This window comes from Serinus canaria, chromosome Z, assembly GCF_022539315.1.
Source record: "Serinus canaria isolate serCan28SL12 chromosome Z, serCan2020, whole genome shotgun sequence".
Classification (NCBI taxonomy): Eukaryota; Metazoa; Chordata; class Aves; order Passeriformes; family Fringillidae; genus Serinus; species Serinus canaria.
In genome coordinates, this window is record NC_066343.1 from 64,432,156 (window position 1) to 64,446,774 (window position 14,619).

Consider the following 14,619-nt stretch of genomic DNA (forward strand, 5'->3'; position numbering starts at 1 on the left):
AGGTGTTTCATGTACTCAGTTCCTTCTCACTTACTGTTTTGGGTTGTTTTAATGGTTTGTGAGCCTCCATGTATTTATGTGTACTACAGAGACTAATCAATGTAGCAGGTTCTGTTATGGAGTACTTAGGGCTACTGATTATGGTATTTCCTACCTTAGAGTAGGATATTTCAGACCCTTAGGAAAGGGACAGTTGAGTGCCTTATCCAAATGGCTTTGATGTCTACTAAAGCTGTCATCACAACTATTAAGTAGACAGGCAACAGTGATGCTGATCCCCTTCCAACGCTGAACCTGCTATGTAAAATTTTTCCTTCTAGTTAAAAGCCTAATACTGTTCCAATCCTGCACAGGGCTTTAAAGCATAGTCTAATAAATGCTGAAAGTATTTTTGATAACACTCTGTCCTTTCAACCACCACTGCTTGGAGAAATTTCTTTTTGACCCATGACAGAAAGTTGGTGGCAAACCAGGGAAAGCACTCCATCAGCAATTCTGTACAATAAAGCAATTTCTTAGATATTTATTAAATGCCAGAGAAGTTTCATGGAGTAACACTGTGCATAAGGGGAAGAATTTACAGTAATACTGTGCTGCAAAGATTTACTTTTTCTTCTTGAAGTAATTTAAGGTATAATTCTAAGGCAGCAAACTGAGGAGGTAGAATATTCTGTATCCCTCAACTTCCTATCACTCCTCCAACTTTCACAAGGTGTGTTGCCCATTTACTCCTTCATAAGGGACACAAGCCCATTATTAACACCTGTTATTTACACTGTTAAATTTAATAAAAACCAAACCAATTCAGGTTAAAAAGATAATGCTTTATTTACTATATTCTAGAAAGTCAAGTTAAATACCAAATTCTAGTACTCATACAATCTTTCCATAGTAAATAATCTCTTCTGCACAACCAGGTATTCATTCCTGAATGCTTTTTCTCAAGAAAGCAATGGGAAAAGCTGTATCTATGCAAAGGCCTACAGTAATACATTGGCTACTCTTAAAAACATCCATGAATAAATTCAGCTGCTTGCTTACTGCATTCATGGGAAAAACAGCAGCATGTTTATGTTCTACAGAGGGTCCAAGTTTTGCCCTAGGAATTATCAGCTAAAACACCTGCTGGAACTTTCTAGGCTTATGCATGAGGAAGGACCCTGATAATACATGCAAATGAAAGGTTCATTTAAAATCATTACCTGTCCCTATCCTTTATTTGGTTTTTTTTCTTTTTGGACAGTTACTTAGCTTCTCCTATGACTTTAAAATAAAAAACGACACTACACAATAGTGGTTAGTGATACAAATACAAGAAGCGAAGTGCTACTACAAACAAACTAATATTAAAAAGAAATTTATGTCTCTTGATAGCACCAAAGCATCTCTCCCTTTTAGTATTCTTACACAGCAGTTCCAGATTCTGGTTTTTTGTCATATCTAGAACTCCTTGAGGCCTCCTGCAAAACTTCTACCAATGTATCAGTTGCACTTGAAAGATCTTAGAGAAAGTTTTATCTACAGTCAGGCTCAGAGAAGCTACATTAAGTTCCTGTAATATGTAATCAGAAAACTCAGGACCACAACATGAAATAATGGATAACCAGCATCTGTTTTTACAGATGTTAATTCTGAACAGGCTTCTCAGACTGTATTTGGCTAAAAACTAAGGATACTAAAGACAAAAGTTTCCTATGTGGCCCCCTAAATAAAAACTTTGCTATAGCTCCTCTATGCTGCTTAACTTGTAAGGTATTGAGCTCTTAGCTGCTTCTGTGTAGATATCCCCAATTTACTGTTTTCAAGCTTGATTCATTCATCCTGTGGTACCTTTTTTTCAGTTATGTAGTTGAATAGATTTAATATCGAAGTATTACTTTGAATTCCACAAACTCCTTAATAAACCTTACAAAGATATCTGGCACCTCTGGCAAACTGTTCCAGAAGCTGCAGACAGTTGCCAGAGGCTGACATTACTTATCAATTTAAGTATTTGATTTGTACTTATCAAATCACTTGACGGTGATTTGTTTCATATTTTTTTTCAAAGATCCCCTGTAAAAAAGAAAGGCTGAAAGAAATATTCTGCAATTGCTCACAGATCATCAAATTTCTAAAGGCTTCAAGAACAAAAAACTGATATAAAATATTAGGAAACAACATTAGGGTGTAAAACCAAGTTATACAGTAACAGTACTATGATAAAAGGTGCTCCAGCACTTTTTTTTCCTAAGGAGCTTCAACACACAGTGTGTCCATGGCATCAAGTACATTGCACACGATCACAGCAAACTAGGATTTTTCAGTGTCAATCTGCATTTGATGCCCCAAATCTCATGGCTCTTTTTATTGCCAACAGTTGGCCTTGCAATGCTGGTGAAGTGTGAACCATTGATTTTCATGTCGGGTAGTGCTTCCTCAAGGAGCTGCAGGGAGCTATCAGTCACTATTCCAAATACCTGAAGAGTCTTCAGTGTTCGAATTTCACCAAGCTCTCTGGAAAGAGAGAGACAGGAAATTAACCATGAAACTGAAAACATTTTTTGGCATTTTTCAGCCTGTACCCAAGCTACAGAATTCCATTTTTACAACTTTTTTAGAAGAGGGTAAATGACTTAAGCACGTATTTAACTGAAACTAGTACTCAGCACTGATACTTGAGCAAACTAGATGAATAAAATACTTTTTTGCTAGTCTCTCTCACAGACTGAAAACAAACTGATTCTTCCCCCTTCATATCAGTGGACTTAAAAATCTAGAACAAGTGAAGTAAATTGCACAGATGAAGTTCCAGGATGTGGCTCAGAGGATACAAGCCCCTGAGCACCATCAATCAATCCCCAATTTGTAGCAATATTTTGGTGAGTAGACAGACCCAGCTTCTTGATTGCTTTACATTTTCCCAGTCATCATCTGAACTGTGTATCTTACAAGCAAGTACTGGACAAAATCAAAAGGCTGAGGCACATGCTGCCACAGCAAAGGTTCTTCAGATTCTCATCTTCAATAGCCCTGTTCCTCGCAACCTTTTTTCTTGTTGTTGGCGACTTCCTTTGTGTTGACATCTTTCCTGAAAGTACTGGGATTGAAAGCTTCTTTTCTAATAAAAGGCAGAAGGACCTCATGAACAAGTCACTCTAAGCCATATTTGAATCACAATCAGTAACTGGTAAAGGTGCACACTAAAGCAAATATACACAGCCTACTACCCCAGCCAGTAGTGTCAACTCTGCCAGCTGCTACAAACCTTCCTCCACACTCACAAGTCTGTGACTGACATCAGTACTGGTCACTGGCAGGACTGCAACCTCCCATGCCAGCAATGAGTGCCACTGGTATAATGCCACTAAAAAAAACACAAGGCATGCATGGAGCAGCCAGTTCCATGAGTACAGACTGCCACCACTGAAAGATTATCTCAGATTCGTTCCAGTCTGGATTCTCAAAGGGTACAGGTTCTAACGGACGGGTTATTTTATCTCAGTTTTATTCCCAATTCCTCACCATTAAGTTTTTTGAAACAATATTTGCAATTCTAAACCTAAAATAAAGCAAATTTAAATTAATTCAACCTCTGCATGAACAGCAAACCAAAGCTAATTAGAGGTTACTTACACTAAGGCAGCAGGTGATATCTGGTAGCATCGGCTAAGGCACAGGTGTTGTAGGAACACAAGTTGTTTAAAATACTGGAAGCACTCAGGCTTTAACATCATGCTGTCACTGTACAGAGAACACATTAAATAAAGTTTTAAGTACACAGCAGCAGTAAATTTGCTATTTTGAATATTCAGCCAGAGGAATTCACTGAATATCAACTTTTTCTACCACCAAAGTATGCTTTTACTGACTATGGAAGCAACCCATCTCTCGTGTATGCGCTGTGCATGCAAAGGGGCAAGTGAAGCCAAAGTTTCTCCTCATACAGTTACTCTGCAGCAGAACTTGTGCCATGAATAGGCAAGTTCTCCAGAGATTCCAAAATACTGTAACTTACTAGGTCAAAACCAAAACATACCTTTTTTTACAGTTATATGGCCAAGTAACAAATTAGTATTAGAGATAAACCCTTCTCTAGGATGGTAGGCTAATGAACTGTAGGCATCTAAATACTTCCTTCAATTCCAAACCTTTCAATTACCATCTCTTGTTAGTTAACAAATCCTGTAGGTACCTGACATTTATGCTGGGGTAACAAGACATCTTCAGTTACTTGCCTGCTCCAGATTAGGTCACGCCAAATAGCAAATCTTTTGTAGGTTTAGCTTGAATAGTATTTTCTGGGTGTGCAGTGCTACCTACACAACCTTTCCTCAGTGTTAATTCCCTGAACCACAAGGATTTAAGGACTGGCTGCACAGGTCTTCTTACCTGAGATCTAAATGGACAAGCAAAGGACATCTCTCCACCAGTGTTTTCACATCTGAAAAGAGGTCACACAGAGTCAGTCCCTCTTTCAGTAACAACATGGACGTGCTTTACACAGCCTGCTGATGTCCACACACGTTCATTCATATGTTTTCTACTGGAACCCACAACTGAAGCACTATTTTTAAACTAAAAGATTAAGAGTTAGAGCAAATAGTCTGCCTATGAAGATATTTTACATGGACTTCTTTTAACCCTCAGCAAAACAGATATATTTAGTTCAGTAAATTATCCCTAGAAGTCAGTTGCCATCAACCATCAACTTAGGAAGACAATAATTCAAATGATATTTTTGTGAAATCTACTGGAAACACAGAAAAGGTGAGCTGCCTGAAATACCTACATGAAGTGGAAAAATATTGAAAATTCTCCACACATCAAATATCCTTTCAGAGCACCAAATCCTTTAGGCATCTCCACTTTTACCCACAAAAAATTCTTATGACAAAAAGTTATGTTTTTTCTGATTTAAACTGTCTATTTTTTACTTTCTTTCATAGTCTGCAAGTAGCAGGAATCAGCTGTAGTTCAGATATTACCTAAAAGCTGTTGCAAGGTGCCCAACAACATGCAATAGAATGTTATTTCAGAAATCATGTGCAGAAACTAAACAAAACAATACCTTAATTATGATGATTAATGTACTATTCAAGTCTTATGCCTGATAAATTGCACTGAAACAGAGTAAAGTCACTAAGGGAAAGTGTCTGAAAAACAGAAGAGGTCAGCGCATGGTCTTTGATGGTTCAGTCAGAGGACGCAAGGTTCAAATTCTTGATGTGGAGAAGATTATGTAGCATCTTTGTTTATGAGTTTGGGGCTTAGATAAGATGTGCCTGTTTCCCCACAAAGAGAATGCATGAGGGGGGTCTCTATGATATTTAAACAGAAATGAGAGGTCACCTCCTGGCATGCCATCCAATGCCCTACTGTCATATTCACTCATTGCAAAAATTAAATTCTCTTTACCACAAAAGGACTTTCACCCTTTAGCTATGCTCTTGTTCATTTTGATGTACCCTCCCATAAATCTTAACTTAACTGCATTTTCTATAACCCTCCACTTAATAAAACTTTTCTTTCTAGAACTAGTAGCAAATAAGTGGTTAAATGTTGATTGCTAAGACAATTTAATTAACTCATATCTGGATGTCAGTCTGAAACTCAAGGACGTACTATGACTGTTTTCTTTTAGAAGACATTTTCAGCAGACACAACAGCAGAAGCCTTAAGAAAGCTTTCCAGATACTGTTCCTGGAGCTAATTCATAGCACACAAAGTCGTGCTTCCAAAACTTACTTCACAAGTAAAGTGAAGAAGCATTCAGCTAAAGAAGAAATTAGTTTTCACTTGATTGTTCCTAAATTAAGGAATTAAGAAGAAAAATCATCTCACCCTTCATGCCTGAGCTAGAACTATGAGTAAGAAAGAGTCTCTGACAGCAAGAACTTCAAACTATACAGAGCACAAAAGTTACTGTTAGTACATGACTCTTCTATACAAAGATTGAATGCCAAGCAGAAGAAAATGTGACAAACCTTTATCCCATAGTGGGATAAAGGTTTGTCACACTGCTGTTTACCTGCTATTTGTAGATTCTCTCTGTATCCACTTAAATTTAACTGGGTAATCTTTGAAGTAACATGATTGACAGCTGCTTTGACATGAGTGGCTGTGAATTCACACCAGGACAAGTTCAGCTCCTCCAGCCTACACACAGAGAGAGTTGTTAACAAGAATGGCTGAAACGCAGTTCAAGTTCTGGTATTTTCTATTACAGTTGATACTTTTAAAGCAAATACTTGTAACATGCCATCCGCCAACTTACTGTATTCATGCCTAGAAATGCTAGTATTTTGGTAATTAACCACTAATGAATGGAGCAGGTTACCCAGCCAAATCTGTCTGGAGATTTTCAAGATCCAACCAGAGAACATCCTCATCCACGTGGACAGTGCTAATTTTAGACACTGGTCTGGGAAAGGGGTTAAACTGACTTCCCAAAGCCACTTTCAACTGGAATGATTCAGTAATGGCTTAGGAAGTAAAGGCTCTCTCCAGGAACTGCCACAAGGATACACTGTCTTTTCATCGGGTTTGTGACCTGAATCTGTTACAAATGAACAGATGGTCACATTGAGAGGAAAAACTACCATCCATTATAAACATTGGTCAGGTGACCATTTAATCCTAATTAGCATAAAATAATTCATAGTTTTATATAAACACTGCTCATGCTGTGAGCTCAACTCTCTTTCCGTGCTTGATTACCTATAGCCTGTCACCATGGGGCTGGGACAAAGTATTGTTCTGTGTGCAGGTGTTGCAGTAGCTGTAACCAAGGGACAGAGACACAGTGAATGCACAACTAGAGCATTCAGCTGGCACTCTCTACATAAAATGAAAAAACAGTTAAATTGCCACTAGCATTCCTAGGATCAGATTTGCCATCTGCTATTCACTGTGCACTGCACAGACTGCCATCCCCTAAAGAGCTCATGGTCAGAGTAATCAGACCAAGCAACAGAAAGATTAAGGCTTTGGCTGCCCACTAACTTGCAATTTGATTAAAAAACATGCTTTTGCAGAAGGAATGATTATGTACATTGTCCTGCAGGTCACAGGAAGTCAGCAGAAAGACTGGGATATAAATCCCAAATTCACTGGGGTCCAGTTCAGTGACGTTCTGCCAGCAGATGGTTTAATCACTGGAACTGTCAGTCTGAATACAGCCCTTCATAAACTAGAAGGTTACTGAAGGATTATTCTACCACGGAAAAGCACAGTGTTCTCTGCTACTAATGCTGTACTCTGATTGCAAAGGGAGCTCTGGAACTCCACTTTGCAGTTCCAAAACACACACTTAGTCTTTGTGAGAATCACATACTATTTTCATAAAGAAAATCAAATTTACATGATACCAAAGGAAGATGAATGGAGTTTACCCACCCAAGAAGATGATTCAGAAAACTAATGAAAAACGACTAAAATACATATTTGTTATTAAAGAAGAAAATAGCTTGATGGAAAGAAATTACCTGATGATTCAGCTAATAATCAACTGTAAGGCATTTAGGACCAAAACCAGGCACATTAAAAAAAAAAAAAGTAGATACAAGAGTAACTGGGATGGCCAAGGAAAAAATAAATAATTTGTTTCAGGAATAGCAAAACCTGGTTTTGTCTTACATAGAACAACTGCTCAACATCAGCTCCAAGGCTTCTGCAGAAAACCCTGAGCAGCCACAGAGATTTAGTCGTAGCAAACTGGGGTTTCTAGCAATGCTCCTGTAGAGAGAAGAAAAAGGAAAAAATTGATAAAACTTAAATGCTGGAACATTGCTTGCTTTGCTAGGATGTGACTATTTTTAAAACCTAATTTCCTGGAAATTAGGGAATTGGTCATTAATCATGAAGCACTGCACCTTTAATCAGCTGACTAACCTGAGTCACTAAGGGCCTAAACTCTGTACTTGCTGCATCAAGGCACAACATTGAAAGGGATACTTGTCTATGTACTTGACACTGCTGACAAGTCTGCATATTTATAAACAACTAAGTTTACAAGAAAATGGTTTATTTTCATCTTCTCCTGGTGCATGCCAATAAACATACATCACAGCTTATCAGAAATTACTACAGCTCTACAAAAGACAAAGCCACCATCTAATTTCTGATGTCACCCTTCTGCAAGATGGAGGTTATTCCAGGACAAAATCCATGTCCAAAGCGCAACCCCTGAATGCATTTGTTTGAAAGACTAGAGTACACATGGAGTTAGCAAAACCTGGAACACTCAGTATGCACATTTGTTCAAAAGGCAATAGAATTCCATCATTACTGTCTGATTAGTACCCAATTTTCTGATAGTTTTAACTGTTACTACTGATAGTTTAAAAAGCCAAACTATACTGGTTTATTTGTATTCTGGTCCCCCTCTGTGGAGAGATGAAGGCATCAGAAAGCCAGAGTTTCTGCCATCCAACCTATGGTCCATGGCACCTCCACAATCCCCTGGTGTGATGGAACAGGAGGCTGACTACACACCCATTAGTGTCCTTGCAGCTGAACCAAAAAACCACATCTGCTTGACAGAATCTGTAATCTTCCAGGACTTCCTAAGTTCAATAAAGCTGAGCAACAGTGCAGAAGCACAATGGGTTCCTGGTGGGAGAGCTACTGAGAGCCTGCACACCAAACACAAAGTTCTCTTGGGAGCAAAAAAATGGAGAAATAAAAGTAGCTCTGCTGTACAGCTTAGCTGTGGGAATATGGATACATAAACCACAGAGAGGTGAATAGTTTCTCCAACCTCCTTCTGCTCTGGGGAATTGGGAGGAAAAAATCCCAAAACCAAATGGCCAACTTAAACTGGTCCTTTCAAACTACACCCACAATGAAAAACGTTCCACTGCATTCTTTCATTAGCCTACACAAAATGATGGCACCAAACAGAAGGTTTTACTGAATATTCCCAAACATGTCACTCACTTAATGATGTTGTCAGAAAGCACTAGACCCTCCAAGCTGAGGTTCTGCAGCTTTTCACACAGACAAAGAATACTGTGGAGATCTGCAGCAGACACTGTGCAGTTTGACAAATCCAGGTGCTGAATTTTAAGAAGACTAACAAGAAAAAAAACGGAGAAAGGTTACTAAAATTGCATTAAAACCTGCTCCATAAATTCCCCACATCACAAATATATCCCATACACTAAAAGCATGCACAACTTGCAGAAAATATTTCTACTGATTCCTCATAACTGAAAGACTATCCTGCTGAAGTTAAATTATTTTTTTGAGTGTACCATGTAAAAATGCTGGAGATTATGATAATTCAGGCCTGTACAATATACAAACTGCAAGGGTGTTATGGTGCTTGATATTAAAAAAAAAATCACATTAACTTGGTTTTAAATAACTGACAGGTGAATGCAGATCCTCCTGTTTTAACACATGCCTAACCACTGATCAGCTCTTCTACACTCCAGACCACAGCACCAACACTGCTTCTGGTTGCTATTACCTTCAAACCAAAAACACACAGACTGATTATTTGAGTTTCAGGATCCAGAACATGCAGAAAAAGCCTTACTTGTTCGTTTTAAACAACGGATCCCCAATGCAAGATCTCGGGCAGCGGAACACAGTAACACCTGCAGGCAACAACTGTCCAAGCACTCCTGGCAGCAGATTCCCACCAGTCAAATCAAGAGTCTGCCAGAGAGATTCATCAAATCTGGGGCATAGAATTTTATTTGTTAGTGAGTTCAAATGGGTAACAGGTCAAAGCTTTTTGGTGTCAAAACAGGGAGAGGAGGGAAAGCTATTTCATAGACTACAATAATGTTAAAACATGTGAGGCATCTTTTGGTTATACATACCCACATATGGTCTAAATTAAATTATATATGTATAAATAAGATGAGAACCAGACCACTTAATGGTCTATGGAAAGAAAGATTTTCCTTAGTACTAAATGAAGAGAAATAGTACTTACGAAAGTCTATGCCATCTCTTGCAAATCATAGAAACCTTCAGTAAATCCTTTAGGGGCAAATAGGCAAAGATTGCCAGAAGCAATTCATCTGGAAGTGCATCCAAAGAAATACCTTCAGGGAAAGAGGAAAACACATTCTAGTTAAAGCTGGTTTATTTTTTCCTGCTGATCAGATGCCTTGTGCAGTCTGGTTGTTAAAAGCCCCTCTACGGTTTACCTGTAGGCTATACATCAGCCTACATCAGACATCAGCCCCACTATTCATCTCCTGGCAGCTCATCATTGCAGAATGCTATTTTTACCCTCTTTACCCAGTTCCTGTAATATTCACTTTGAATAAAATATTCCATTACAGTTCCTGTAATGCAAATGTTCCTGTACTAGTCACTTTGTATCCACAATAAAGCCATGGACACTTCTTACATACTCACTTTGGGAACAAGAGTATCTTAGTTACTGCCTTTGTAGTCTAATGTTTATATGACTCTGTGGGTTTTTTTTTTTCCCTCTGCTGAAATGCCCACTCTTCCTATGCATGCAAGGGTCCCAAAAGGGAGCTCGAGGTAAGCCATGGTTCTCTGTGTGATATACAGAAAAAATCAGGTAGTACAAACTGCTTCCTAAAACATACACGCAATCACCACTCCAGGAATTAAGTGAAACAATGTGGTACAAATCACAGCTTTTCTCAAGGCTCCAGAAGGTGTCATGATTCACATGGGTGATTTCTGGATGGTGGAGCTCAGTAACAGCTGCCTTTGACCCACCACTGCATCTTAGATAAAACAGCAATGTCTGAAGGCATTTCCACCTTCTGTATGGCAGCATAATGTCTGGGGAGAGCTGCTTATTTATTTTGCATCCCATACTCATCCAGACTAAAACCACACTTGACAACAGGGAAAGGAACCCAGTATTCTATAACACCCCTTTCAAGAGTCCAAGAGACCTGATCTTTCGTTTCTCAGCCTGCAAGCTTCCACCCTTTGATGGCTTACCCTGTAGCTGTCTGGCACAGCTCTTCACGTTGCTTGTTTCCATCAGGAGCTGTGCTGGCACACCTCAGCCTGCACTCTTTACTTACCCTTCTCCTCCCGCCTCCAAACAGGTAATTTTTGGATTGATTTTGGTCTTAGACTGATTGATTTTACCTTGTTTTTTTCTCTGTCTGCTTTAACCAGCTGGTAACTAGAGTGAATGTTGCCAACTAACTCTGTCACACTTTTACTTTGATATTAAACCTACTTTTGCTGCTGATTCTTTGAGCGACCTTAAAACACTGATTCACAACACAGCCCTGCTGGGCCAAAGTGCCACCTATGTCCTACACACAAGAGCAAACAGGCACAGGACATGCAGCACAACCCCTCAGCACAAACACACAGGGGTGTTAGGCAGCAGAGAACCACGCATTTTCACACGCCACAATTCTGGAGCCAGACACACCACTCCTGCTTAAAGGCACACATAAAAGAGAATTTATCACTCCAAGCCTTAATGCCACTAGATCTAAAAGCGACATTCTGTTGGATAAGAGCAAAAGAACTAAACAATAAAGCAGGGTGGACTTGTGATGCCCACTCTCCATCTCTACCAAAGGGCAAGCATAACCTGGATCAGGGGGACAGTACCTGACTCTGCCTCTCGGAGCAGCCATGGCCGGCGCACGATAACAAAGTCCTTTTCATTGTCCTTCACCTTCTGCCTTTTTGGAGGAAGGCAGGGCGACGACACCAGCAGGTCCTGCGGTGTGTTTTCATTGCCCAGCTTGTCTTTCTTGAGAGCTGACACTCCCATACCAGACAGAAGCTCCGAGGTCTTGCCGGGGTCCCATTCCAAGCTGGTGGAAACATTAGTGCTAGAGGATGGGATCTCCTGGAGGTGCTTTCTGCAGACACAGCAAAACAGAGGCTCTGAGGGTACTGCCAGACTGACACCAAACACAGGAGGGGGATTCTTGAAGCATTTCAGTCGCACCTACTCCACATCCACAAGCAGGGCGACTAAGTCTGGGATCTGCGGGCTCTGGAAGCAACAAGCAGCGGCCACAGCGCAGGCGTGTGCTCGGTCTGGCAGACTTTGGGGAAGAGCCCGCCAGGGATTGAGCGCGCCCCGCTCCCGGATGGGGCGGGCGAGGGACCGGGGAGCAGAGCCAGTGGAGGCGGCGGGATACGGCAGCCTCCCAACACCACCGACCCCGGACACAGCAGCGACAGCACCGGGCAGAACCCTCACACGGCGGGGCGGCAGCGCGGGTAGGGGGACGGGATGCCCGGGCAGGTGGGGGAAGCTCTCCCCGCGGCTGCCGCCCCCTGCGGCCGGGACAGAGGCGGCCTGGGGATCCCGCACCCCCGCCAGCCCCAAGGGCAGAACCCCCCGCTCCCCCGGGACCACCCGCGGGGCCGCACACACACGTCTGATCCCGGCACCACTCCCATGCCCAGGCGCTCCTTCCCGCTCCTCGGGTCTCACACCCGCTCCCGGGGCTCTCCCGCGCAGCCGGGCCGTCCGAGGGGATTCGCAAGGGCTCCCGCGCATCCCAGCGCCACGCGGCTCCCGCGCAAGCCAGCAGCGGTACTCGTACGCCCGTGTCCCGGCGCATCCCCGCGTCCCGGTGTTCCCTCGTCCCGGTGTTCCCGTGACCCGGCACTCCCGTACCTGTACATGGTGCTGGGAGGCCCACGCGCGCCGCCGCGCGCCCCGCGCCTTTCAGCACCGCGCCATCCCGGCGCCGGCCGGAAGCCGCAGCGCGGGGGAAGAGCGCAGAGGCTGCCGGGAGCTGTAGTTCGCTTCCTGTGCCCGCCCAGAGGTGGGGCCGTGCCGGGCCGGCGACGGCGGACGGCGAATGGCGGCGGCTCCGACGCGGAAGAAGCCGGGAGCGGCTGCCGCTCCTTGCGCCACGCTCTGAGCCCGGTGCCGGCCGGGATGGCGGGCGGTGGAGCCCCGCGGGGGACGCGACGCTGAGCGGCGGCTCGGCCGTGGTGAGACGGCGGCGGGCGGGACGCGGGGCCGGGCGGAGCGGTGCCACAGTGCCGAGTCACGGCCGGGCCGTTCTCTTGAGCGGAGACGGGAGCCGGGTGGGAAGCGGCAGCCTCCGGACGCGTCCCCTCTGGCAAGGGGCAAGGGCGCGGAGGGAAGAATGGTCGCGGGGCAGTGGTATGCGAGGGCGGTCGGCGTGTTCGTTTCCAGGCTCTTATCCCGAGCATTGCCCGCCTGTCAGGGACCCCGAGCACGTAGCGCGGGGCGGTGCTGGTTCCGTGTCCCTGGAGCTCGGTGCTGTGTCGCACAGGCCTGGCGCCGGGGAGCGCTGGCACGTTCCACCGTGGAAGGTTTTCTCTGGGAACACCTGAAACTGCCCGTGTGTGGCTGGTCCTGACCCTCACCGTGCTTGTTCAAACCCCGCCGTCTTTTCACACCGTGTTTCACAGCCTGAGGGACTTACAGCAATGCAGCTCTTCCTGCGTTTCTTTTTTTCCCCCCAAACTGCTTATTTTGAAATTGGTGAGGATGGAGAGCTAGGTCTGAACTCACCTACAGCCCTGCTCTTAGTTAGCCACTTGCTTGCTAATGCTGTCTTTGTTTACTGCATGACGATGGAGAGACGTGCCTGTAAAATTGAGGATGGTAATGGAGCCCGTAGCAAGGACTACACAGCTTTTAGTCACATACAGAGAATGAGGTGACTCAAATTAGCATCCATATAATCTTAAAAAAAGTATCTTTTAAACGTCTCCGGTTTTAACTTAAGTCACGAAACAGTTGTTCAAAGATTATTTAAGGAGATAATCAGACGAAAAAGAGGTGTAGTTTTGGTTTAAAAAAAAAAAAAAGCTGAGTTTATTTCATCTTTTCTGCAGCCCCCTTTTTCTTTGTGAATCTTGTCACTCTTCTTTATTAATGTATGGGAAATCAAAAGATGGTTTTGTGGAAAATCCCTGTGTTTTTTACAGTCTGGAAATTAACAAACAGTCTGTTTGCCTGAATGCAGTGTTGGGCAGTAGTCATGTGACCGCCTTACTGACACCTGTTTTGTGTGAGTGCATTAGTCTCGTAGCCCAGATAGTGATTTCTTTCTGTTCTTTTTTTAGATTCTGCATGCAACTGTACAGTGCTTATATTTGATTATATTTCAGTTCTTCTGATAAGTGAGTTATTTACTTCTATGTATTATTTTCAGCATACTTCCCTGAACTCTTTGAAAGCTTCTGCCTCTGTGGTACTTAATATATTAAAAATTTGACTTGATGATCTTGGAGATCTTTTGCAACCTTAAAGATTCTGTGATCCTTTAGTAGAGGACAAGGCATGTAAAGCCATTTAAAACAAATGAGCTTGCTTGCATTTGAACACAAAAATCTTAATGTTCCTTGGTCAAGCATTTGTCTTGCATTTAGTGCTACTGCGCAGGACCTAGTCTGCAAAATCAGAGAGTACTGATCTTTTGGGTGGTATCAGCACAGCATTTTATTTTTTTTCAATTAAAAGATAGAAAACTTGTTTCCCTAAACATTGAACTATTATCAATTAAATGTAGATCGATCTATATAAATTAAATGTTTGGTCAACTTAAAATTTTTCTTCATTACAAAACAGTTGTACTGACAGGTACTAATAAAGTATCAGTCAGTACATAGACTGACTAGTGTTTCTTAGAAGAGCAAAGCCGTGCAAATTGCTTTCTTCACTAATCT

At 42.6% G+C, this 14,619-nt stretch overlaps 2 protein-coding genes across 2 annotated transcripts in view; one reads left to right on the forward strand and one right to left on the reverse strand.

The window, feature by feature from the left end:
- Positions 1-803: 803 nt before the first annotated feature.
- Positions 804-12,734, reverse strand: SKP2 (S-phase kinase associated protein 2). Its single transcript, XM_030236907.2, has 10 exons — positions 12,587-12,734; positions 11,560-11,816; positions 9,929-10,040; positions 9,524-9,667; positions 8,920-9,054; positions 7,618-7,716; positions 6,011-6,138; positions 4,372-4,423; positions 3,616-3,723; positions 804-2,496 (listed from the first exon to the last, which is right to left on the reverse strand). The coding sequence occupies exons 1-10, from the start codon at positions 12,592-12,594 to the stop codon at positions 2,283-2,285; spliced, it is 1,257 nt and encodes a 418-aa protein (XP_030092767.1). The 5' UTR covers positions 12,595-12,734; the 3' UTR covers positions 804-2,282.
- A 14-nt stretch (positions 12,735-12,748) lies between these two features.
- The window catches only part of LMBRD2 (LMBR1 domain containing 2), a 32,937-nt gene continuing 31,066 nt past the window's right edge, over positions 12,749-14,619 (forward strand). Inside the window, exon 1 of the mRNA XM_030236904.2 lies at positions 12,749-12,909. The gene's annotated coding sequence lies outside the window, so the exon portion shown is untranslated. The remainder of the gene's footprint in view (positions 12,910-14,619) is intronic.